Here is a 26,104-nt window from a genome sequence, read left to right as displayed (position 1 = left end):
GCCTTTGTCTCCTTATCTAAGAGCTTATATAAGAACTTATTCTTATAAATTTGTCAACTCTTTGTAGCTTTTGAATGTCAAACTTTTAACCAAAATGTTTATAGCAAACTTTTTCCCCATCTATCTTTATTTTTTATTATCCAAAAGTTTTTTATTTTTATTTAATCAAGCACAACCAATAGCCATTTCTGCCTTTACTTCAAGCTCAACTTGACAGTATATAGCCTTTCACTTTTTTTTAAAATTCTTGCTTTCTGTCTTAGTATCAGTTCTTTTTTTTTTTAAACCCTTACCTTCTGTCTTGGAGTCAATACTGTGTATTGGCTCCAAGGCAGAAGAGTGGTAAGGGCTAGGCAATGAGGGTCAAGTGACTTGCCCAGGGTCACACAGCTGGGAAGTGTCTGAGGCCAGATTTGAATTAGTATCAATTCTAAGACAGAAGAGCAATAAGGTCTAGGCAGTTGGGGTTCAGTGACTTGCTCAGGGTCTCACAGCTAGAAGTGTCTGAAACTAGATTTGAACCTAGGTCCTCCTGTCTCTAGCCTGGAGTTCTATCTACTGTGTTACCTAGATGGCCCCCTTTCACTCATTTTTTTGCCCTCAACCCAGGGCAGATATTCAATAAGTGTTCACTGAATAGTTGGTCAATTTTTTTTTTTTCAGGAATGCGCCTTGCTCTGGCTGATGCTGGTGACACTGTTGAAGATGCTAATTTTGTGGAAGCTATGGCAGATGCGGGTATTCTCCGCCTTTATACTTGGGTAGAGTGGGTGAAGGAAATGGTTGCCAATTGGGACAGCCTAAGAAGTGGCCCTGCTAACACTTTTAATGATCGAGTTTTTGCCAGGTAACATGGAACGAAAATTCTTTGTACTTAGTCCTTCTATGTTTTTAATCTTATTTATATTTAATTTTCCTCTAAAATGTGTGAAGGTAGGGGAGAAAATATTATGGAAAAGACAAATAACAGGAGTTAAAGTAAAAATAAATGGGAAGAAAAATCCATGTACTGTCTTAGAGAAATGGGAACCATAAGTAGTGTCAGGCTAACTGCCAATTTTAAGGATGGATAGATAGGTTGCCAGGAGACTACATGGCAGCAGACTCTAATGAATATAAAAGAGGTGTTATTATTTTTAAACAATTAGTAATGTTTGTATTCTGACATTGCTGTTTATTAGTAAATATAATTGTTTTATGCCCTTTAATCACATTTTTATTTAATGTTCAATAGTGAAATGAATGCTGGAATTGTGAAAACAGAGCAAAATTATGAGAAGATGATGTTTAAGGAAGCTTTGAAAACGGGATTTTTTGAATTTCAGGTAGACATGAGTATTGCTGTAGCTAACTTCTATAGATATCATTTGGTAGCTAAATTATACAGACTTGAGTGTTATTTCTTATGTATCTCTTTTAATATATATTTTTTCCTCTGTTATTATTAATTAAATGCACATCTGGTAAATTGGGGGTATTTTTCTACTAAATCCATCACCTTTACCAACTTTTAAATATATTATGATTTTAAAAATAATCGACATTTATGCTATTTCTTCCATGACAAAGAAGTTAGGCAGTGGGCATAAAGAAATGAAATAAATCTGAAACCTAGATAGGCTTTCATTGAAAACTTTTCCAAGGAAAGAAAAAATTAAGATAATAGTTCCATAGGCTTTTGTAAAATGTCATCAAGGCTAATTTTGAAACTAAGCATTTCTGAAGTTTTCCATGAGGGGTCAGTATCTCACCAAATCTGAGAGTTTTGCCTGAAAACCAAATGGAGCTTCATTTAATATGCTGCTTCATAGTATATTTCTTTGGGTCTTTATTTGAATGACTTGGCTTTCTAACGTGATTAAATAGGTCAAGTACTGAGCATAATAATACCTCATATTTATTGTTTTTTATCTTGGATTTATGGTATTTATCTCTCCCATTTACCATTTAGCTATAGAACCTATTAGATGGTTAAAATTGTACCTTTGTCTTTTGTGCTTTAACATTAAGTATCTTACTATTTTCCTTCAGTCAATATAATGTAAAACTTACATATCTCTTTTATATAGATCCATATACATTTACTGATAGGGTTTAAAAATGAATAAAGTTCATTTAATAATCCTATTTGTGAGGATTTTGAATGTTTAAAATTTCATGAATTAAATGTAATTTTACCTTCATTTAAAGAAATATGACTATTCTATTGTAGAAGTGTTTAGCAATTGGAATGGCAAATTTTGCTTCTTTCAGGCAGCAAAAGATAAATACCGTGAATTAGCCATAGAAGGGATGCACAGAGGCCTGGTGTTCCAGTTTATTGAAGTTCAGACTCTTCTCTTGGCTCCAATCTGTCCACATATATGTGAACATGTCTGGACACTTCTAGGAAAGGTACTCACATAACTTCAAGTTTGCATTTACAATTTACTAGGAGGCTTTGATTTACCTCTATTGAGCAGATCTTATTAAAAACAGTAAGAAAACCATTTGTTTGCAAAATCAGTGTCGGAATCAAGCTATTGATGTGATGTTGTGTTTAGACATAGTCTTTCTTTATACACTTAGGACATATGTATTTTAAGTTTATTTGCTCATCTTTATGTTGTTTTAACACCTAATTTCTCACCATGTTAGAATATATTTTAATATAGACACAACTGTGTATGTCATAAAATTTTAGATTTATATAATTAACATTTTTATTACTATTTACTTTACCTAATAGCTTAAGATATATGTATAGCTTTTATGGGCCACTTAATAGTGATTAAAGTTTTGTACAAAATTCTTGTTTTCTGTAAAAATTTCTGGCATATATGAGTACTCATGTAAGTATATATTAGCATTTATAAAGATACATTCTAGTTATTTTTCCTGGAGTTGCAAATAGAGCAGTTATTTGATTTAATGGTTCCTTCATAGCCCTACTAGTTTTTCTCTTGTATTTCTCAGTACATGGACATGGGAAAATGTGCTAATTATCCCTTAGCAGTCATCTAATAAGAATTAGATACAGTAATATGATAAAATGATGCCTTGGATGATTTATATAATAGCTATTAAATTTAGCAAATTAAGATTATATAATTCTGTTTGAAAGTGAGCATATGTGTGTGGGCATTAATACAATTGTTTAATTAAAATGGCTGTTAATTAGGAATATAGAATCTAACTTTATAGCTTAGTTTTAGGGTGTGTTATATTAGGGTCTGAAGATGTGTGTTGGTTTGAGTCAAAATAAGTTTTGAAGGCATATGCCTGATAAGTAATTTTGTTATGAAGCTAAGGGTAAATTCTTGTTGACAAGTGTTACCTAAATTCTCTGAACTTTCTTTAAATAAAAGCCTGACTCGATCATGAAAGCTGTCTGGCCAATGCCTGGTCCTGTGGATGAAGTCTTGATACGTTCCTCACAGTACCTTATGGAAGTAGCTCATGACCTGAGACTACGGCTTAAGAACTACATGATGCCAGCCAAAGGAAAGGTGAAATAATTAATTTGAAAAAAATATTGGTAAAGCTCTATTGTAAAAAATTATTGTTGTATGTTCATCTCTTGAATGTAAAGGAAAAGGGAAGTGGATAAGATGTTTTGTTTTTATTAAGCTAGAAATAATATACTATTTCCTCTTTTTTGTTTATGTGTAGAAGGCTGATAAGCAGCTACCACAGAAGCCTTCTCATTGTACTATTTATGTGGCAAAGAATTACCCACCTTGGCAACATACCACTCTGTCAGTTCTGCGTCATCACTTTGAGGTGAGGTTTTTTTGTCACCTTCATTTCTTCATTGTCACATTTGTTTTTCTGGTGATCACTTTTTGCTTTTATTGTGGGTTAGAGACTAGGTGGTGAAGGGTGACCCAAAAATCGTCTTTGATTCACTTCTTAGAAAATTTGTTTCACTTTAGCAGCTCTCGATTTGATGCTAGCTTAAAAGATTCTGACTTGGGACTTTGGAAACTTTCAAATAAGAATTCAGCAGACTTTTGTTGATAATTATTAAGAGATTTCCCCCCCCCCCTTTATGCATGCATTGTAGTTAAAAAACTATGGAGAAAGAGTAATAATGAGATTTTCCCTTTGAGTTCTTTGTTATGACTAGAATACTGAAGGCTCATACAGCCTTACAACCTTATTATGCTTGAAGGATTATAATTTCTGGTCTTGGGTATGTTAAAAAGAAATGCTTAATTTCATAATTACCTTCAGGAATGGAGAGCTGTAAAATGTGTTTGGCTCTGTCAGGTAAATAGCTATTAAGTATGACAGCTCTTTCAAATACCTTTCATTAACATTTTAAAGGAAACTTAATACTTGTGAGGCCTATACTAGGTTTTCTTGAGAAAAAAAAATCACCTGCACCTTTTTCTCCCATCAATGTGGGAGCAAAGTATGGCAGAAATTATAGGAAATATACTTTTGTATTTTTCTTAAGAAAAGTTGCAGACACGAAAACACCCAGGTGCACTTTAAAAGGGTGTGCTGTGCTGGGAAGGCAGAAAGCTTGCCAAAATATGACCTAGGTGATCAAAGAAGAATGGATTCTCAGCTTGGATTTTCAAAATCTTTATTGGATTTTCATTCCAATACTTTTCATAGATTTTTAGGCTTAATTAGCAATGCCTCAGAGTAAAAACATTTAAATTGAGTCAGATAAGGTTGTTGAAAAAAGAATAGCAGGCATGTTCTGTGTGTTTCCTATAAAGTTTGTTCTGAGAGAGAACCACCCTTCTTTTCATTTGTATTCTAAATAGGACTTGAAGCAACTTTTCAGGTTCTGAAATTTTAACATATTAGTTTTAAATCCACTCTGAGGATATTTATCTCAATAACTACCCACAAAAAAATTCATTAAAAGCAGCACATATTGTTTAAAGTGTTTAAAATACATCATCTAGTTTTTTAGAGTTTATGTTACTAGCCCAGTATTCATCAGGCAGTTCTTTTAATTATATAAAAATAAAATTGCCTGATGGCTAGGTTTCATATGGTACAGTTAGCTTCCTTTTAAATTTGGAGTTTAATAAATATCTGAAAGAACTTTATTTGAAGAGTTTGCTTTAAAAGATAAGTTATTTAATAATGATAGCTAGCATCTATATGTCTATGACTATACACTATACCTTTATCTCTTTAAAGTTTACAAAGCATTTTATATGTTAACTAATTTTTATTGAATCTTTAGAGTATATTTTTTCAATTTAATTGTTTTATCATATAAACAAAAATCTACCTTTTTCTCAGTTTTGCTTTACCATTGAAAAAGAAAAACAAAACCCCTGCAATAAATATGCATAGTCAAGCAAAACAGACTCTCACATTGCCCATATCCAAAAATATGTCTTATTCTGTATGCTTGAGTTCAGATTTCTGTCAGGAAGATGGGTGGCGTGTTTTTTCAGAAGGCTTCTGAGATTGTGAGTGGTCATTTGGAATGATCAGAGAGAGAAAAGGGGGAGGGAAGAAGACAGACATTTATTCATTTATTTATTTATCTATTTATTTATTTATTTATTAGTTTTTTTATTTGGTCAATTTCAAACATTATTCCTTGGTTACAATAATCATTTTCTATTCCTCCCTCCCCTCCCCGCACCATACTTATGCGTAATTCCACATGAGTCCTTGATCAGAACCTATTTCCATGTTGTTGGTGTTTGCATTAGGATGTTCACTCAGAGTCTACCTCCCCAGCCATATCCCCTCAACCCATGTATTCAAGCAGTTGTTTTTCTTCTGTGTTTCTACTCCCAGTTTTTCCTCTCCAATTGGATAGTGTTCTTTCTCATAGATCTCTCCGGGTTGTTCAGGATCACTGCATTGCCACTAATGGAGAAGTCCATTACATTCGATTGTACCACAGTGTGTCAGTCTCTGTGTACAATGTTCTCCTGGTTCTGCTCCTCTCACTCTGCATCACTTCCTGTAGTTTGTTCCAGTCTCCATAGAATTCCTCCACTTTATTGTTCCTTTGAGCACAATAGAATTCCATCACCAACAGATACCACAATTTGTTCAGTCATTCCCCAATTGGAGGGTATCCCCTCATTTTCCAATTTTTTGCCACCACAAAGAGAACAGCTATGAATATTCTTCTACAAGTCTGTTTCCTTATTATCTCTTTGGGGTACAAACCCTGCAGTGCTATGGCTAGATCAAAGGGTAGACAGTCTTTTACCACCCTTTGGGCGTCGTTCCAAAATTGCCCTCCAGAATGGTTGGATCAATTCAAAACTCCACCAGCAATGCATTAATGTCCCCACTTTGCCATATCCCCTCCAGCATTCATTACTTTCCGTTGCTGTCATGTTAGCCAATCTGCTAGGTGTGAGGTGATACCTCAGAGTTGTTTTGATTTGCATCTCTCTGATTATAAGAGATTTAGAACAGTTTTTCGTGTGCTTATTAATAGTATTGATTTTCTTTGACTGAAAATTGCCTATTCACGTCCCTTGCCCCAGTTATCAATTAGAGAATGGCTTGTACATTTGTACAATTGTACAATTGATTTAGCTCTTTGTAAATTTGAGTAATTAGACCTTTGTCAGAGGTTTGTGTTATGAAGATTGTTTCCCAGTTTATTTCCCTTCTAATTTTAGTTACATTGGTTTTGTTTGTACAAAAACTTTTTAATTTGATGTAATCAGAATTATTTATTTTATATTTTGTGACTAAGTCTTGCTTGGTTTTAAAATCTTTCCCTTCCCAAAGGTCTGACATGTATACTATTCTGTGTTCACCTAATTTACTTATAGTTTCCTTCTTTATGTTCAAGTCATTCATCCATTCTGAGTTTATATTGGTGTAGGGTGTGAGGTGTTGATCTAAGCCTAATTTTTCTCACACTGTCTTCCAATTTTCCCAGCAGTTTTTATCAAATAGTGGATTTTTGTCCCCAAAACTGGGATCTTTGGGCTTATCATAAACTGTCTTGCTGAGGTCACTTGCCCCCAGTCTATTCCACTGATCTTCCTTTCTGTCTCTTAGCCAGTACCAAATTGTTTTGATGACTGCTGCTTTATAGTATAGTTTGAGATCTGGTATTGCAAGGCCACCTTCTTTTGCATTTTTTTTTCATTATTTACCTGGGTATCCTTGATCTTTTGTTCTTCCAAATGAACTTTGTTATGTTTTTTTCTAATTGATGGGTATGGCACTGAATAATTAAATTAATTTGGGTAGGATGGTAATTTTTATTATGTTAGCTCATCCTACCCATGAGCAGTTAATGTTTTTCCAATTGCTCAGATTTCAGGCATTTATTTTTTAAGTACCTACAATGTTCCAAGTACTGTGCTAAGCACTTTACAAATATTATCTCATTTGATTCTCACAACCATCCTGGAAGATAGGTGCCATTATAATCTCCATTTTACATATGAGGAACCTAAAGCAGACAGAAGTTAGGTGACTGGTCCACAGACACAGCTAGTAAATGTCTTGAGGTTGGATTTGAACTTCAGTCCTTTATCCACCTCTCTGATATCTTAAGCCTATCAAAGTTGATTTTCTTTATACTGTTGTAAATGCATAAACTGTTCTGCAGGTTCTGTCCCAAAAGTTCATTAATGTACCTGTTTTCTCAGAATTCTTCTAAAACATTTGTCACTTTCCTTTTTTTGTCAACTTTAGTAAATATATGCTAAGACCATGTCAGAGTTCTTGAATATTTTTTGGTGACAAGTAAAGGAAAGGATCTCTTCCCCTCTCCCTCAGTGTATTTTAATGTCAAACCCATTAACAAGTAAAGGAAAATGTTATTTTTTAGTATTTCCCTTTTTAACTTGGACTCAAAAATAATTAGAGCATTAGATAACATTATTCCTCTTTGTGTAATTTCAGATAAATCATTCTACCTATCCCTTCTGTGTTGCAAAATTGAAAAAGCAAATCTCCCCATATACCTAAAATTCTATCCTTCTCCTACCTCTGCCTACCACACTTTCCCTTGAACATTGATTGATATGAAGGATCAGGGAGTGCTGCTTAAATTTGCCCATAGTTTAAAATATAGCCTTCAGAAGATTTGATTTTTGTGAACATTACCTAGTACTTCTACAGTGTCTTTGTTCATCTCTCACACACATACAAAGATCAAGGATTTATATCGTCATCATTTTAGAGAACATCTATGTCCTCATGCCTCTTGGAGAAAAAAACTAGCAATTACTTCAGAATCTAGAGAGATTATTGACATTGTATGAATGCATTGAAGTGGAGTTAGCCCTTGTACAAATGCATACCAATCCAATTTAAGTACATCTTTCAGTCTTTGAGCATGTGGAAATTATTCTACTTAAATACTTCAGAAATTGGAGATTTTTTTCAGTGTATACTATAGCTTTTCACTAAGGTCCCATTTGGATGCCTCACATTAGCATGGAAGCAACCCAGTGTTCCTGAAAGCTGTGGTCATGGAGCATAGCTCTGGCAGGTCTTTTCAAGCTGGGAAAGGCTCCAACCATGGATGGTCCTAGCAGTAGACTTGTGGAATTGTTGTCTGAGCATCACCCATAGCTAGTCAGAGAGAGTTCTTACTAATTTGGCTGCCAGGTCAAAATTTTTTTTGGCCAGAAGCAGCTCAGAAAGATTGTCTGGTATTAATGTTAAGGGAAAGTATTACATATGCATGTCTTCCCCTGCCTCCATCCCCTTTCCTTATGTTGGAGAGCATGAACTTTCTGAACTTTGAAAGAAAATGTCTTTCTTTTATACTATCTCAGATTTTGCCACAGAGTTCAGTCTACACTTGGTTTGAGGACTTAAAGGTCATTTAGCTGTTATTAGAAAGATTTCTTTGCAGCTCTCAGAGAGCTCTAGGGATGGCAGCTCAACCCTAAGATATTTCTTGGGATGACCCACTGTTTTCCATATGCCTTGTGACTAGATTATTAATAGTGACCATTCTTCTTATGTTCTTTGAGTAGAAATCATTACCTAAAAGATATAAGCCAATCCTGAGAATACTTTATTTCAGAAACATAATCTTCCTTTTGATATTCTCTGAGTGCATGACTTTGGGCAAGTCATAACCTTTAGTACTCTAGGCACCTCTCAAACACTGTGTGTTGCAGAATAGCTGTCAACCTGCATCAGTAAAGGGAGTTTCCTCACTGGGGAGGTCCCTACTCCCAACAAAATCAGGCCCTGATGGAAAAAACAAATTAGAAATTAAAAGGTTATCAAACTTTATATTGTAGTTCTGAATACCATAAATTTCAGCATAGTATTGGGGAGTCTGGTAACATAAACATTATTGGTAAATAGTATCCATGAAAAATGAAAACTAAAACGCACTTTGTTTTCCCTCCATATATATGATTTAGGCTAACAAAGGTAAACTGCCAGATAATAAGATAATAGCCACTGAACTGGGCAACTTACCAGAGCTGAAGAAGTACATGAAGAAAGTGATGCCATTTGTTGCCATGATTAAGGTGAGGAGTGGGAGATGGAGCAATGTGACTATGAAATGTAACAAAGCAGAGCAGTTAGGTGATTTGGTGGATTGAGAGTCGGGCACAGAGATGCGAAATCCTGGGTTCAAATCTGGCCTCAGACATTTCCCAGCTGTGTGACTCTGGGCAAGTCACTTAACCCCCATTACCTAAGGCCTTACCACTCTTCTGCCTTAGAACCCATACACAATATTGATTCTAAGATGGAAGGTAAGGGTTTTTTTAAAAAAAAAAATATAACTAGGAAGAACAGTAAAGATATTGAGTGGGATAGACATACAGATGAGAACATTCTCAGCAGAAATAGCCAGTAGGCAATTTTCCTCCTTTAGTTTCTTTCCCCTCTTTTTCTGATATGAAAAATAGTCTTCTTTGTATAACAGATGAAATATTTTTGTAAGAGGTTATAACAGTTGATCAAAACAGGTTGGTATAGTGGATAAAATAATGAACTTGGAGTAAGGAATTTCAAATATTTTCTTAGATACTTACTGGCTGTGTGATCCTAGCCTAACTGCTTAGCTGTAAAATGGGGATAATATTAGTACCGCATAGGGTTATTGTGAAATTAAATAAAATGAAATCATCTCATAAAGGGCCTTGAAAAGTTGAAAGATTTGAATATCTTATAGTATTATAATTAATATTACCATTATTACTAATGATTATTGATAATAAAGGTGATGATTTTTTTTAATAACAAAATTAAAGCAGCCTCCATTGAGTTATTGTGAATACTGGTACAGCAATGTAGCATCTCTGAGATGCTCAAGGTAATTAGGTGGTATAGTGGCTAGAGTGCCCAGACTGGTGTCAGGAAGACTCATCTTCCTGAGTTCAAATCTGGCCTCAGACATTTACTAGCCCTGTGACCCTGGGCAAGTCATTTAACCTAAGATGCCTCAGTTTCCTCATCTGTAAAAAGAGCTGGAGAAGAAAATGGCAATCTACCCCAGTATCTTTGCCAAGAAAACCCCAGATGAGAAAACCACTGAAAATGATTGAGACAACAATAACTGAGATGCTTAAATGATCTTTTAGATTCTTTGGCAGAATATTTGGTCATTTAAATTCCTTTTAGCTTAGGGGAGGTACATAGTGGTCTTTGTGATAGTAAGGTATCCTTGTGATCAAGATTCTGGGTCCTTCTAAGTTGCCATTTCTTAGTTTAGTCTAGTCCCAAGACAGACTCTCGTCTATTGGATGAGAGCTCCCAAAGAAGTTCCCCTATAGATCCCCTGTTGTAGGGAGTCTGGTTTCTTAAAAAGAAGTATATTCCCTAAGTCTGTGCCTCTGAGGTGGTCTTAAGACCCGGAACTTCAAGAATGATCACAGAATCTAGGTATAACCTGTATCCAAGAGGTATCAGTTGGCTTCCCTTTGACTGGGTTGCTTTTAGCTCCCTGGTTCCACAGACTGCTGATTCTGCTGTTGGGCTATATGCAACATGTTTGGGAACTCTACAAGTTCATTGATACCAATGTGTATGTGCTTTGTGTTTTCCCATCTGTGCACCTATTGTACACTTTGTAAATCTTGAAATCTCTCAGACTTGTGAATGTTAAAAATTTCCCCATCGGGGAATTCTTAATTGGAACAAATTCCCTACTGAGAAACATTCCCCATTTTGATGTAAGAACTCGCCAGGATCAGAAATGGGAGGACCTCTACTCCAACTGTACTTAAGACTGCTTTAGGGGAGAAAACTCCTTGCTATGGGAGGACCCCTACTCTACTCGTACTTAAGACTGCTTTAGGAGAGAAAACTCCTTGCTAAACAATGAAAGTACTTGGACCCATGCTTATAATAAGGCAAGGAGTTCTTTGAGCCAGGCATGTTTTTAGAATTGATACAATGGGATGCTAGGTACCTAAAAGGGTCGGCAAGTTTTCTCTTGATGAGATTAGTTGACTTAGCTGTGTTTTCTCTCCTTCAGATTTACTGAGGAGATTGGTCGACTTAACAGGAATTTAGATGGGCAGTCCTTTGGAAAGCGTCTACAGTGATTGGTAGATGTAGGGACTTAGGGGAGGTAACATGGGAGAAAAACCCCTATATAAGAAAAAGCAGAATCTCTTGATAGAGATCCCTTTGGAGAAATCCTTTTGGAGGATCTCTGATGAGGATCACTTGGGAAGAATCTCTTGAGAGAGCCTCTGGAGAAGGGAAGCTCTTGGAGGACAATCTCTAAGGAGGTCTCGCTGGAGCTCCTCTAAGGGGACTCTGTCCCTCTGGAGGCTCTGGAGAGAGGCCTTTTGGAACAGTCTTTGGCTGGAAGGCTCTCTGGTAAAGTCAGCTGAGATGGAGCTGGCCTGGTGTCACTAGAATCCTTGTTTAGGCAGACCTTGTGGTGAGTTTTAAAAGACTGACTGACTGATTCTCTCTCTTAAGACTCAGGTCTAGGCCATATTGGCTTGAGGCCCTTCATAATTATTCCTTTCCTACTCTTTCTCTCTTTCTCTAATTCCTCATTATATTATTAATTAAAAATCTCTATAAAACCCAGTTGACTTGGGTATTTGAATAATTAGGAATATTTCCCTGGCGACCGCCTTATATTTGATTTAAAAACCAAGACACTGTAGTGAAACATATTTTCTGCGGTCAAATTTACTTACCCTCTCTTATATCTATCACAATTTATATCTTCTACCATTTTAACTCACTATAGTTTATGGGCTTCACTATTTTAAATCTCACAACTTCCATTTGTAAAGGATAATTTTGGTATTTTGACCTAAACTATATTAATTATTGGTTGCCATGGATATCTCAAATTAAAAAAAATACTATGGTGATTTAATTAATATAGTGGAAAGAAATTAAGAAGAAGGAAGAAGGAAAGGGTGTAGGATTTCTCCCACCTGGCTTGTGCCAGGGGGAAGATTAGAGGCTTTAGGAAGGTAAGGTTTTGGAGAGTAAAAGGGGAAGGAATCAGCCTGAACTCCAAGAGGGCTCAGCCAAGATGCCTGAAACTGAATTAGCTCAAGGGCAAAGTCACCACCAAAACCCAGACAAATAGCTGCCACCACGCCAAAATGTTGGAACGCTTAGCGTGCTGCCAGCCAGAGCCGCCTTTCTGGGGAAAATCCCAAAGAGAGGAAGTGATGTGCCCTATATAGATGGTTTTACGTCACTTTCCTGTGTCTCATCTGTACCAATGTTAGCTTAGCTTGACTTAGGACAGCCCAGGGGTCTGCCCGCTGTTTCTGTACATGTCTGTTGAAGGCCATCTTCTTAGATACTTAATCCTTGAGTATGGGTGCAGACAATACTGACCTCATTAAACTAAGTAGGGTAGAGCAATGTAGAGTTCCCAACACCTTATTCTGTTAGACCAAGTATCTCCATTGTTACAAATCAGGAAATAGCTAAATCAAATCTTCTAAAGTATGGTCTGAGTAGGGTGGAGTAGTTTTAAAATTCACACATTGAAATGTAAACTTCTTCAAGATGGACCACTTTGTTTTATATTTCTATTCTAGTGATTTGCACCATGTTTTTGCCCACAACTGTGCCTTGTACCCAGTAAGCAATTAATAAATATTTGTTGTAGTAAATTTAATTGAGACAATAATCCTTTTCTAGTGATTATATAAGTATTTAGTCTTGGTAAACTATATTGAAATAGACTAGTGAAAATAGTTTTGAAGACTGCTGTTAAAAAATTCCATTATTTAGTGGCTAATTGAATGTAATGACTGAAATAGAATCTGACTTTCACAGTATTTCAGTGATAATTTTCATCAACTTTACATATGTGTGTATGTACATATATGTGTTTCCACATACATATATTATAATTTTTCAACTCAGAATAATATTTATAATGACTTCATAGATTTAGAGCTGGAAGTGGCTTCAAAAGATCTAGTTCAGGGGCAGCTGGGTGGTTCAGTGGATGGAGAGCCAGGCCCCAGAGATGGGAGGTCCTGGGTTCAAATTTGACCCCAGACACTTCCTAGCTATGTGACCCTGGGCAAGTCACTTAACCCCCATTGCCTAGCCCTTACTGTTCTTCTGCCTTGGAATATACAGTATTGATTCTAAGATGGAAGGTAAGGGTTATGAAAAATTAAAATACAATGATCTATTTCAGTGTCCTTAATTTCAGATGGGGAAACTGAATACCAGAAAAGTGATTTGTCCAAGATCACATAGGCAAGGTATGGCAAAATAAACATGGATTCAAACACAGATCTTTGACTTTTTAAAATACAACATATCATTGAATTGATGATTGATATGATAAGCAGGAATATAGCAAAACCTTTTCAGTAAATTTTAAATTTGAGTAGAAAATCAGTAACTTAACAGTTCATCATTGGGTCACTCAGGAAAACATTCAGAGCACAGAATGCTAAACTGAGACCATGGAATAAAGCAGTTCCATAGTTCTCAGAAACAAATTCACTTTCAGATAAAATCAAGTATATTTTAGCTATTCTCTTCTGTTTCAGCATATGTAATCAAGTCATACAGAGTCAGTTTCTGAGCAATAAAGATTTTGGTTCTTAATTTAGGAACCCTGACATTGTTGGTGTTTGCCCTATGATTGCATAGATTTATCTAAATACTCAGTTTGGCTTCTTTGTGCCCCTTGAAGGGTTGCAATTTATAAAATCTGGACATTCCTTTTATTTTTTGGTGACTCAGAACCCCATTATATACAGAACTTTCCAAAGGAAAATGCTTCACACTGTCACAGGTTCTAGATATTCTAAGAAACTCAGGATAAAGATTCCATAGGAGTTGTCAGCTGCCCAGTTGTGAAGGCCTTTGAATTTCTTAGGATTTTATTTCCATACTTAAGAGGTGTTTTCTTAACATTCATTTTTAAGAAAGGAAGCTGGGGGCAGCTGGGTTGCTCAGTGGATTGAGAGCTAGCCCTAGAGACGGGAGGTCCTAGGTTCAAATCTGACCTCAGACACTTCCCAGCTGTGTGACCCTGGGCAAGTCACTTGACCCCCATTGCCTAGCCCTTACCACTCTTCTGCCCTGGAGCCAATACACAGTATTGACTCCAAGACCGAAGGTAAGGGCTTAAAAAAAAAAAGAAAGGAAACTATTTACAGTTTCTAGTTTATTTGGGTCAACGAGAAACAAATCGTTTCAGGCCTGAATTTTCCTACACTCAAACAGGCAGACTCTAGAAGATGCAGGGTTACAAACTGCCCAGTCAGTTCCTATTTGTGATAAGAATCAGGAAGGGATAATTTAAGACAACTGTTGGCTAGACTGATTATAAGTTATTATTGCCCAAGCAGATATCCTGGTTTTGAACATGTAATCAGTTTAAATAGTGAGGAGACCTATTTACTTTGCAGATTTGGAAAGCCTCTTTGTCTCCCAACTTTTCTCCTGCTAACTTTGCTTCATCTTACTTGATTATTGTGAGCCAGTAACCTTATTAAAATGCAGACCTAGAGAAGGAAAGCCATGAATGAGGTTTGTCATTGAATATTTGTAATGAATGTTCTTTTCTGTTTTTCCAGCCAACAGAGTGACTTCTAGATATAAATTTCAGGATATTTACAACATCCTTTTTTTAATTATTAGGAAAATTTGGAGAAGACAGGCCCTCAAGTTCTGGATTTGCAGCTAGAATTCAACGAGCAGGGAGTGCTTATGGAGAACATAGTCTACCTAACAAATTCCCTGGAGGTAAGATTGCCTGAGGAGGAATTTGTAATAATTAGCTTAAGCAGTTAAAAAGGCAGTCATAGTTTGCCTGTGTCCCACCACATAGAGATCATCTCACATTCATGAGGACTTCTTCACTTTCTTCGGAGACCCCTTGCCCTCCCCCAAACTAGTCGATTTTCTGTTTCTATTCTGAAGATAGTTTTTACTCTATTTTAAAAGTTCTTCAGTGATATATTTGGGTTTGCTTCCAATCATAATTTGTTTCTCATTAGCCTCCATGTAATATTCTTGGGCAGTTATTTGTAGATTATTGTGTTACATAGTTTAGGGATATGTGACAGTATTGATATTAAAACTGGACTTTTGTTTCTGGGAAGAAAAAAAAGGCACCACATTACTAAATTCTCTATTTCTAGTAAGCATTATTTTGTCAGCTTGATCTTTGTTCAATCCTTTTGCCAGATATTTACTTAATATCTTTAGCTGTGTGTGTTTTTATGTGCATATGGTCATTGTAGGAAAGGGAACAGTGGGAAACAAATGAAGTTGCAGAGACAAAATACAGTGTCATCTGGTCTTATTTGAATATTGTTCTAAAATTTTGGATTATGCTAAGGTACTTTGTGAGCTGTATAACTTTTTTTATTTGCTATATCAAATAAAATAGTACTGAAGAGGAAAATTTGTATGTTAACATCCATTTGGCAATTGGCATAGCCAGTGACTGCTGTAATTGCACATTTTGTCTCTGTTACTTTCTTTCAGTGGTTAAAAATAATTTTGCATCACCTTTTTTCTTGTTTGATGTGTAGATGGTCAATTTTTTCTTATGTGCAATGATTATAGACTATCCCAATTACACTACTGAAAGGAGCATCTTAAGTATAAATTTAATTTAAGAAAAGATTGATTCCAGATTTAATAACATTTGCATAAACAGAATAAAAATTCACATACCATTTCATATTAAGTAGAGGATCTCCTTTTGTTCCTCGGCAAAATGAGTAGGATTTAAAGTTCAGTGGTGTTAATTGGCCATGTTAATGACTCCTATCTTTTTCTTTCTCTTTAGTTAGATCACATTGAAGTAAAATTTGCTTCTGAAGCAGATGATAAAATCAGAGAAGACTGCTGTCCTGGGAAGCCCCTCACCATTTTTAGAACAGAAGTAAGTTGGAATCATCATTTTGAAACATAGAATTGTCAGAGTTGGGATGAACCTTGGAGATCATCTATTCTAATCCCTTTTTTTAATATAGGAGAAGGCTGAGATCCAGGGAGGGGAAATGACTTGCTTGAGATTAATTCATTAATAGTAGATAGCAGGCTAGAACTGGACCTTTTGACTTTGAGGCCGCTGTTCACTTTTCTGTAACATTATCATCCATTCGTTTCACTTATATACTGTGAAGGTTAAGGTTAAGGTTTTTTAAATATTAACATCTTTTAACTAAAAAACAAATCTTTAGAACGTGGTTTTTCCAAGAATATTGTGAAAATTGAAATAAAAGACTTAGGCAAGTTTTTCTGAGTTGGAACTCTCAGCTGTTCAGATCAGTTTGTGTATGGCAACTAATCAAAGCTTTTTTGGGGGCTCTGGCATAAACCACATTGATGGATACTCTTTAAGCCTTAGTAACAGGAATCCTGTTCAAACTTTGGCAGCCTGTGCTAAAGAAATGAAATGAGGTTTGGGGACTGCATTTTTTTGTTAATCCTAAAAGAACCAGATTCAAACTATTTGGCTGAGTCTAGAGGGCTGCCATTATCAGGGTTTGTGAAGTATTGCAATTTTCTTAGTAAATGAAATATTTGGCTGAAGTATTCTTTCCTATTCCTTTTGACAAACTTACTGGAAACTTTTAAGTGCTTTACTTTTTTAAAGATACATACTTAAGTATGTATCTGAGAAGGAAAAAAAATAACTGAATCCTTTTTACAATCTTCTAATTGTGCTGATCACTAAATCCTGTCTTTATTGAACTATAATGGTTTTTGTTTGCTTTGTTTATTTTTCAATGAACAAACTTTTTTCCCTCAACTCTTCTTCCTCACTGGGGTAAAAATAAACAATCCCTCCTTATAAATATGCATAGTTTCTTTAGCAAAAATAGATTAACCCATAAGCTGGGTCCAAAAATTTATGCCTCATTCTGTATCTTGAGTTTTTCACCTCTCTTTCAGGAGGCAAGGTAGTATGCTTTGTCATCTGATCTGGACTCCTAGTTGGTCACTGTGTTGATCTGAGTTCTTAAGTCTTTCAAAGTTGCTTGGTTTTATAGTGCTCTTATCAAAATTGTTCACCTAGTTCTGTTCATTTCACTGTGTATTACTTTATATAGGTCTTACTAGCTTTCTGTGAAAATGTCTCTCATCCTTTCTTATGGTAAAATAACATTCAATTACATTCATATGTCATTATTTGTTTTGCTATCACTCAATTAGTAGGCACTCTTTTAGTTTCCAGTTCTTTGTCATGTAAGAAAGCATTACTATAAATATCTTTGTGTGTTTGTGTACATATATATATATGTCAAAGAAAGAGAAAAAATATATATATAGGTTCTTTTTTCTCTTTCTTTGATCTCTTTGGAATATGGGCTTAAGAGTGTGCACAATTTAGTAATTTTTGGGGAGGGGGAGGGAAGAAAGAAGGAGTAAGAGAATTTGGAACTCAAAATTATAAAAAAATTAAATTTTGTTTTTATATGCAATTGGGTAAATATGTTGTTATCCTTTGACCATCTATCATTTGGGGAATGACTTGCTACAGATTTGAATCACCTCTCTGTTATATTGGAAATGTGAAATTATCAGAGAAAAACTTGCTGCAAGTATTTTTTCCATTTAACTCTTTCCCTTCTAATTTTAGTTGCATTATGTTGTTTGTACAAAAACTTTAATTATATGTAATTAAAATTGTTCATTCAATCTCTTGTTTGGTGATGAACTGATCCTCTATCCATAGATTGAAAAGGCTATTTCTTCCTTGTTCCCTAACTTGTTTCTTATGTGCCCTTTTATATCTGTCATGTATGCATTGGGAGCTTATCTTGGTATATGATTGGTCTTAGTCTTATTCTCTGCCATATCTTTCCACTTTCCCCAGCAGTTTTTGTTGATTAGTGAATCCTTACCCCAGTAGCTACAGTCTTTGAATTTTTGTTTTTTGTATCCTAATTACAGATCGATCTTTCTATTTTTTAACCATCATCAAATATTTTGTTGTTTTTTTTTGCTTTATAGTATAATTTAAGATCTGATACTGCAGTGTTTTTAAAAGAGGCATCACTTAGGATAGGTCATTACTAATTCATCTAAAGGAATCTACTATGTTGATTATTTCAATATATTATTAAATTAATTAAATTTCTTGTATTTTAATTTGTTAGTATCTTTTAGTTTTATGTTATCTTTATTTTCTGCTGTGTCCTCTCCTTATTCTCTCCCAGAGAGCCATTCCTTATAATAAAGGTTGAAGAAAGGAAGAAGAAAAAGGTCTAAACTAAAAACTAAAAAACTAAACTAAAAAACATAATTTAAACAAATCTGATATGCAGAGAATTCCATACCCCTGATTTCCTACTTCTGCCAAGTGATGGTAGTCTTCTTATACTTTACCATTGGGACCAAGCTTGATCAACATATTAATTGCATGTATTACTCTAAAGTGAATCACCCTGTATTTTATTTTTTAAAAATAAATTATTGGAATCATTTGTTTTTTATTCCATCCTTTCCTGTCACCATACTAGAAAGCCCAGGCATTAAAACAAAGAATAAAAAAGAAGAAAAGCAGTTCTACACAGGGAACCAACACATCAGAAATGTCTGACATTATATGTGTTCCAAACTCATGGTCTCTCATCTCTGCAAACAAGTAGGGAAAGTGCCTCTCATCCCTCTTCTTTCAGGCTAACCTTGGTCATTATAATGTCATAGCATTCAGTTTTTATTTTTTTGTTTTTTGTTTATTCTTGTTATTTTCATTTGCCTGTGGTACTCATTATATATATTGTTTTCCTGTTTCGGCTTTCTTCATTTGGTTCATATCAGTTAATTGAAGTCTTCCCATGCCGTTCTATAAATTTTATATTTGTCATTTCTTATGTTATATACAGTGATATTCCATTTAATTCATCTATCAGAACTTTTTTTGCAATTCCCAAATTCAGCCACTGTATTTCTCTGTCATAAAAGTGAAGTGACTCCATTCTTTAAAGGCAATTCTTGTCCTTCAATAAAGCTTAGCTCCTACAATTTACCTCCTCTCAGTGCTTCTAATAGGTCTGATGTTCAATTATACTTTGGAATTTTGTTGAATTAATGCAAATAGTATAGTTAATTTCTTTCATTTTCAGTACATTAAAAACTTGACCTTCAGCAAGTGATAGTTTTAAGTAGTGTTCTGACTTGGGGTGCAATAGATCAATAGGGTTCTTTTACATCTGTAACCTGAAAATTTTGCTTTTTTATGACATTTATTTTCCTCTTCTTTTTTTAACATTTTGTTTATTTAATTAATTCATTTAGAATTTTTCCCATGGTTACATGATTCATTTTCTTTCCCCCCCCTCCTCCGTCCTCCCAATCATAGCCTATGAACAATTCCACTGGGTTTTACATGTATCACTGATCAAGACCTATTTCCATATTATTAATGTTTGGAATAGAGTGATTGTTCAGAGTCTACATCCCCAGTCATATCCCCAACAAGCCATGTGACCAGGTAAATGTTTTTCTTCTGTGTTTCTACTCCCACAGTTCTTCCTCTGGATGTGGATAGTGTTCTTTCTCATAAGTCCCTCAGAATTGTCCTGGATTATTGCATTGCTGCTAGTAGAGAAGTCTATTACTTTTGATTGTGCCACAGTGTATCAGTCTCTGTGTATAATGTTCTCCTGGTCCTGTTCCTTTTACTCTGCATCAATTCCTGGAATTTGTTCCAGTTCACATGAAATTCCTCCAGTTCATTATTCCTTTGAGCACAATAATATTCCATCACCAACAGATACCACAATTTGTTCAGCCATTCCCCAACTGAAGGGCATCCCCTCATTTTGCTATTTTTTTGCCATCACAAAAAGCATGTCTATGAATATTTTTGTACAGGTCTTTTTCCTTATTATCTCTTTGGGGTATAAACCCAGAGGTGGTATGGTTGGATCAAAGGGCAGGAAGTTTTTTAAAGCTCTTTGGGCATAATTCCAAATTGCCTTTCAGAATGGGTGGATCAATTCACAACTCCACCAGCAATGCATTAGTGTCCCAATTTAGCCACATCCCCTCCCACATTTATTACTTTCCTTTGCTGTCATATTAGCCAACCTGCTAGGTGTGAGGTGGTACCTCAGAGTTGTTTTGATTTGCATTTCTCTAATTATGAGAGATTTAGAGCACTTTTTCATGTGCTTATTGATAGTTTTGATTTCTTTATCTGAAATTAACTATTCAAGTCCCGTGCCCATTTATTAATTGCGGAATGGCTTGATTTTTTGGTATAATTTATTTAGTTCCTTATAAAATTGAGTAATTAGACCTTTGTCAGAGGTTTTTGTTATATAAAGATTTTTCCCCAGTTTTTTGCTTCCCTTCTAATTTTGGTTGCCTTGGCTTTGTTTGTATAAAACCTTTTTAATTTCATGTAATCAAAATTATTTATTTTACATTTTGTAATATTCTCTATCACTTACTTGGTCTTAAATTCTCTCCTTTCCCATAGACATGACAGTTATTCTATGTTCACCTAATTTACTTATAGTTTCCTTCTTTATATTTAAGTCATTTGCCCATTTTTGAATTTATCTTGGGGTAGGGTGTGAAATGTTGATCTAAACCTAATTTCTCCCATACTGTTTTCCAATTTTCCAGCAGTTTTTGTCAAATAGCGGATTTTTGCTCCAAAAGCTGGGATCTTTGAGTTTATTGGACACTTTTACCCCAAGTCTATTCCATTGTTCCTCCCTTCTGTCTCTTAACCCAGTACCATATTGTTTTGATGATCACTGCTTTATAGTACAGTTTAAGATCTGCTATTGCTAGGCCCCCATCCTTCACTTTTTTTTCCATTATTTCTCTTGATATTTTTGATCTTTTGTTCTTCCAAATGAATTTTGTTATAATTTTTTCTAATTCAGTAAAAAAGTTTCTTGGTAGTTTGATAGGTATGGCACTGAATAAGTAAATTAATTTGGGTAAGATTGTCATTTTTATTATGTTAGCTCATCCCACCCATGAGCAATTAATGTTTTTCCAATTATTTAGATCTAGTTTTAATTGTGTGGAAAGTGTTTTATGGTTGTGTTTATATAATTCCTGTGTTTGTCTTAGCAGATAGATTCCTAAATATTTTATATTGTCTAGAGCGATTTTAAATGGAATTTCTCTAATTCTTGCTGTTGAGTTGTGTTGGAAATATATAGAAATAGATTATGTAGATTTATTTTATATCCTGTGCAACTTTGCTAAAGTTGTTGATTATTTCCACTAGCTTTTTAGTTGATTCTCTCTCTTTTTTTTTTAAATAGCCAGGTGTATCAGTATTTTTGGTAAATCCCCAGCCTTCCAATGGTCACTTCTCAACTAAAATTGAAGTCAGACAAGGTGACAACAGAGATTCATTAATCAGACGTTTAATGAAGATGGACAGAGGAATTAAAGGTGAGCTACTACTGCTTCAAAATAGAGTTAGCATTTATTTTAATAGTAAACATAGATTTGATCAGGTTCAGGGAAGCATTAGGGAAAGAAGCAGCTGATTGATTTAGGGAGATAGATATACGAAAATGACTTACGCTGTGAATTAAGAGACCTGAATTCAATCTGGGGTTCTCTCACTGTGTATATATGTAGTATTGAATAATTTCTTCTACCTTTTGAGTCTCATTTTCTTTATGAAATGAGACAGTTGGACCAGCTCTGAGATTCTGTGACATTGTTATAGCCGTGTTACATATTAAAAAAATAGTAGCAATATATTCCTGTTTTGTAATGGTTTTAAAATTACTATTATACAACATTAAAGAGATGTAGTAGATAGAAGGCAGACCTTTGAATCAGGAAAGTATCAGTTCATTCTTGCCTCTTATGTATTACTGGCTGTGTGATTGACTGTGGACAAAGCACTGAACTCTCAATACCTCTGACAACTCTGAGATTAAGGATTAACTGATTCTCTTTATTGATGTTGGGAGTTTCTACCCTGAGAAGGCCCATAGACCAGTGAAATCACAATCTGGTCAAAAAAAAATATCCTAACTTCAAAATATATAATGCCATCATCTCCATCAAAGTACTTAGAGACCAACTTGATAGGGTACTCCAGAATTGTATTTCCTTCTGTTAATTCTATTTCCCAAGCTGCTGGAAAAATTTGTCTTCCATGTCTAACTAGTGATGGGGTTAATATTTTCCTTTTTATTTTCACATTTTTCTTGATCTCTTTGGCTTTTATATCACTTGCATTTCCAAATGTGGTCTTTCTACCTTCCATATTGAGAGCCCTCCTTTATAACAAAAAGTAAAAAGGGAAAAGTTCAGCAAAACTGACCAATGCATTAACTGTATGACAGTGTGAGTAATGTTTCACGCCTATAGCCCTCATCTCTGGAAAACAAAAAGGAGGTAGGTCCATTTTCCATGGCAACCTTTTCACAGAGTATTCTAATTTCTGTTTAGTGATTATAAAATTTAGGATATAAAATAGTAGACAGAAATGTTAGATTGATACCCTCTAACCACAGAAGAGTTCAGCTCTTGAGACCTTTATAGCAGGCTATTAGAATGCTTTGATTTTTGAGGATGATTGCCTCTAGGATATATGAAAGGGGTTGAAACTTCATAGCACAATTTTTAGTCTCTCTTTTATAATAGTCTGCAAATATGCCAATTAGTACCAATTGTATTGAGGATGATTATAATTCAAGTCCAAGAGAAACTGGACTAAAGCTGTTATTTCATTTCACAAAGGCCATTTGATGAAAATGACCTCTCCACAAAAGATAGAAAAAACCAGTAACTTACAGGTGAAAAGCTCTGTATCGTATTTGCTGTCTCCCAGGACTTTAAGTCACTTCATTCTTTTTATTTCTCTTCAAATGCCTTAATTGTTGTAGAGTTGCAGGCTTAAATTTCATTTTCCTCAGTGATGAGAAATCTGATATAAGTAGAAATATCTCAAAAAGCAACAAAAATTGTTGGTAGTTATTAAAAACAGAGCCAGCTTCAGAACAAATGTGTTTTGTTCCTTAGAAGCCTGATTCAGTATGGAGACTGTCTTTGTGTTACCTTCAGATCTGTAAGTTCAATTGATGACTACTATTCAAACTAAATTTTCTCCATTCCCAAATAAAATCCTGGTTATACGTGAATGTTGTTTCTGCTTCATATTGTTCATTTTGATTTGTTGGGTCCATATTCTGTAGATAAATTGATTCTGTGATTTCTCCAGAGGATATTAATATTCTTTCAGTTGGGCTTTGCCTTGGGTACCACTGGTTGCTAATTATTGCCTCTAAGTCCCAAGGTCTACATTTGAGCTTACTCTTCTTCATCCCTTGCTTCCTGAGCTATAAACCTTGTGCCTGGTAGGTTTACACTCCTGGCATTGCCTGCATTTGTATACATGATTGCTTTTAACTGTCAGGCCTCTTAAACTAAGCTTGATACTGTCAAAGTAGCATATGGAAGAGAACTCATAGGCTTCCCAGGGAGATGATATAGAAAGGGGTGGTGGCAATTCAGAAAGCATCTAGACTCTTTGGAGACTGTCAAACTTGATACCTTTGAGATAGAAAACCTAAGTCTTACCATTCATAGCCACATATTATGGGCTCCTAAATCATATAAAATGAACCAGTTTTGTGTTGGGAAGCCCTAGCATTGCTGGAATAATAAGTGAGTTACATTTGGGCTGGGTTGTTGGCAGGGCTGATGGAATATAAATTTATTCAAAGGACAAGTGCTTTACTTGCTAGGATTCATCTTATCAGGTTGAAAAAAAGTAAATCAAGAAATGCTCAAGCAGAGAGCACTGGGGCTCATCCAAAGAAACTTAAAATTGTAAAAGCTTCTCCCTTTTCCTGTACCTCCTCCTTCCTTTCTTGTCATTCATCAGCTTGTTAACACAAACACTTTATCTTTTGAACGGAACAAGAGTGATATTGCTATTCTTCTTAGTAGTAATACTTTAATCCCAAAAAGTGCATTGAGAGTAGTTCTATAGCTCTCTTAGACCTACTGCTACCTTTGGGGAAGCAAAAAAATAGGGAGATGTTTCACAATACTAAAAAATGGTTAATTAAAATATGTGAAAATGATTTGAGAGGCTAAATTGGATGTGGCTCTAAAGTTTCTATAGACCTTTTTCTCCTTGCCTCTATTTTTATTATTCCAGGAGATGTCACTGTTACACAGATTCACTGGTCAGTTTTTATCTGATGATACCTGATAGTCATATGGTTTGTTACTATAACTGTTAGATTCTTATTTTCTGAGATTGGGATTATTGTAATAATCTAACTGTTTTTTTTTTGTTTGTTTGTTTGTTTAGATAGGAATTAACAAGAAGTGTCTCTTAAGGATAGGCTTCGTCATAGGCTTAGTTAGTGTCATACTAATATTTGTAATCTCTTCCACTATAGACCTTTCCAAGGTAAAACTGATGAGATTTGATGATCCTGTGTTGGGACCTCGTCGTGTTCCTGTCCTGGGAAAAGAACACATGGAGAAGACCCTCATTTCTGAGCATGCTGTATTTCATGTGGACCTCATGAACAAGAAAATTCACCTGACTGAAAATGGATTAAGGGCAGATATTGGTGATTCCATTGTCTATCTAGTTCATTAAACTGCAGACAGATTTGACTATTGTCTACCCTGACTTCAGGGGCATCATTAACCTGATTGTGTATATAAATTGACCTTGAGAACCTCAGAATAAACCCAAAAAACTGTCATTTCTAACAAATTTTGCATGTAATCTTGCACTGTTATCTTTGATACCTGGATACAATAAAACTTTTTTTCCTCCTCTTTTGGATCTAAGTTTAGAACTAATATTGAATGTCTCAGAAGCTTCCTCTCTTTTCATTATTCATACCGAGCCATCAATATGATATTTTTATGAGATGGTACTTTGTACTGTTTATAAAGGTCTAGGGAGTATCTAACAGCTATTAAAAATGTGTAAATTTTTGGAATAAGAAAAATGTAAGCTCAGAATCAGAGAAAAAGTTTTGGCAGTTTTAGCCTGCATATTTTCAAATGCTTAAAAAAAAAAAAAAGAGGGGGCAGCTGGGTGGCTCAGTAGATCGAGAGCCAGGCCCAGAGACAGGAGGTCCTGGGCTCAAACTCAGACACTTCCTAGCTGTGTGACTCTGGGCAAGTCACTTGACCCCCATTGCCTAACCCTTACCACTCTTCTGCCTTAGAACTAATACATAGTATTCTGAGATGGAAGATAAGGGTTTTAAAAAAAAGAAAAGAGTTAGATTGTTTGATTTTTTTTTTTAAGCTTCTATTTGAAAGGAGAAAATCTTGTGATAGCATAAAGAACAAATAGAAAAATATAAGTGGAGTGTGATTGGTAGATGTTTGATAGAAAGAACTTTGCGGAATGCCAGACAACCATATACAGACTATGCTTCTGTTCTGTCCACATATTTTTATAATTTTAACAAGATCAGAAATTTGGTGACAGTGATTTTAGGAAATTTCAGAGGGAAATTTCCTGTTCTAGAGTACCTATCTAGATTTATCAGTTGTATTTTTTTTTCAGATCAGTTATCATATTTCCAGCAATATAGTTCATCTAAGATTGGGTTGACACTAAATTTCGTGTTTTTAACATATCAGAAAAATTGGGTTGATACTAAATTTCGTGTTTTTAACATAGAAAATTTTTAAAACCATATTTGTCTTTCATCAAATGATGCTTAAATAAAGATTGACTGTACTATGTGGACTTTAACATTATTCTTGGTAGAAGACTTCA

At 35.0% G+C, this 26,104-nt stretch overlaps 1 protein-coding gene across 1 annotated transcript in view; it reads left to right on the top strand.

Annotated features, from left to right (window-relative positions):
• Positions 1-25,143, top strand: part of LARS1 (leucyl-tRNA synthetase 1) — a 72,251-nt gene extending 47,108 nt beyond the window's left edge. The window contains exons 23-32 of the mRNA XM_056811439.1: positions 664-847; positions 1,235-1,325; positions 2,254-2,394; positions 3,348-3,488; positions 3,652-3,762; positions 9,333-9,443; positions 15,025-15,129; positions 16,184-16,279; positions 21,639-21,771; positions 24,753-25,143. Coding sequence (XP_056667417.1) covers positions 664-847; positions 1,235-1,325; positions 2,254-2,394; positions 3,348-3,488; positions 3,652-3,762; positions 9,333-9,443; positions 15,025-15,129; positions 16,184-16,279; positions 21,639-21,771; positions 24,753-24,958 — 1,319 coding nt within the window. The 3' untranslated portion in view covers positions 24,959-25,143. The remainder of the gene's footprint in view (positions 1-663; positions 848-1,234; positions 1,326-2,253; positions 2,395-3,347; positions 3,489-3,651; positions 3,763-9,332; positions 9,444-15,024; positions 15,130-16,183; positions 16,280-21,638; positions 21,772-24,752) is intronic.
• Positions 25,144-26,104: the final 961 nt, after the last annotated feature.

This window comes from Monodelphis domestica, chromosome 1 (genome assembly GCF_027887165.1).
Source record: "Monodelphis domestica isolate mMonDom1 chromosome 1, mMonDom1.pri, whole genome shotgun sequence".
NCBI lineage: Eukaryota > Metazoa > Chordata > Mammalia > Didelphimorphia > Didelphidae > Monodelphis > Monodelphis domestica.
The sequence above is the reverse complement of the archived record's forward strand: the minus strand, read 5'-3'. Positions and strand labels throughout refer to the sequence as shown.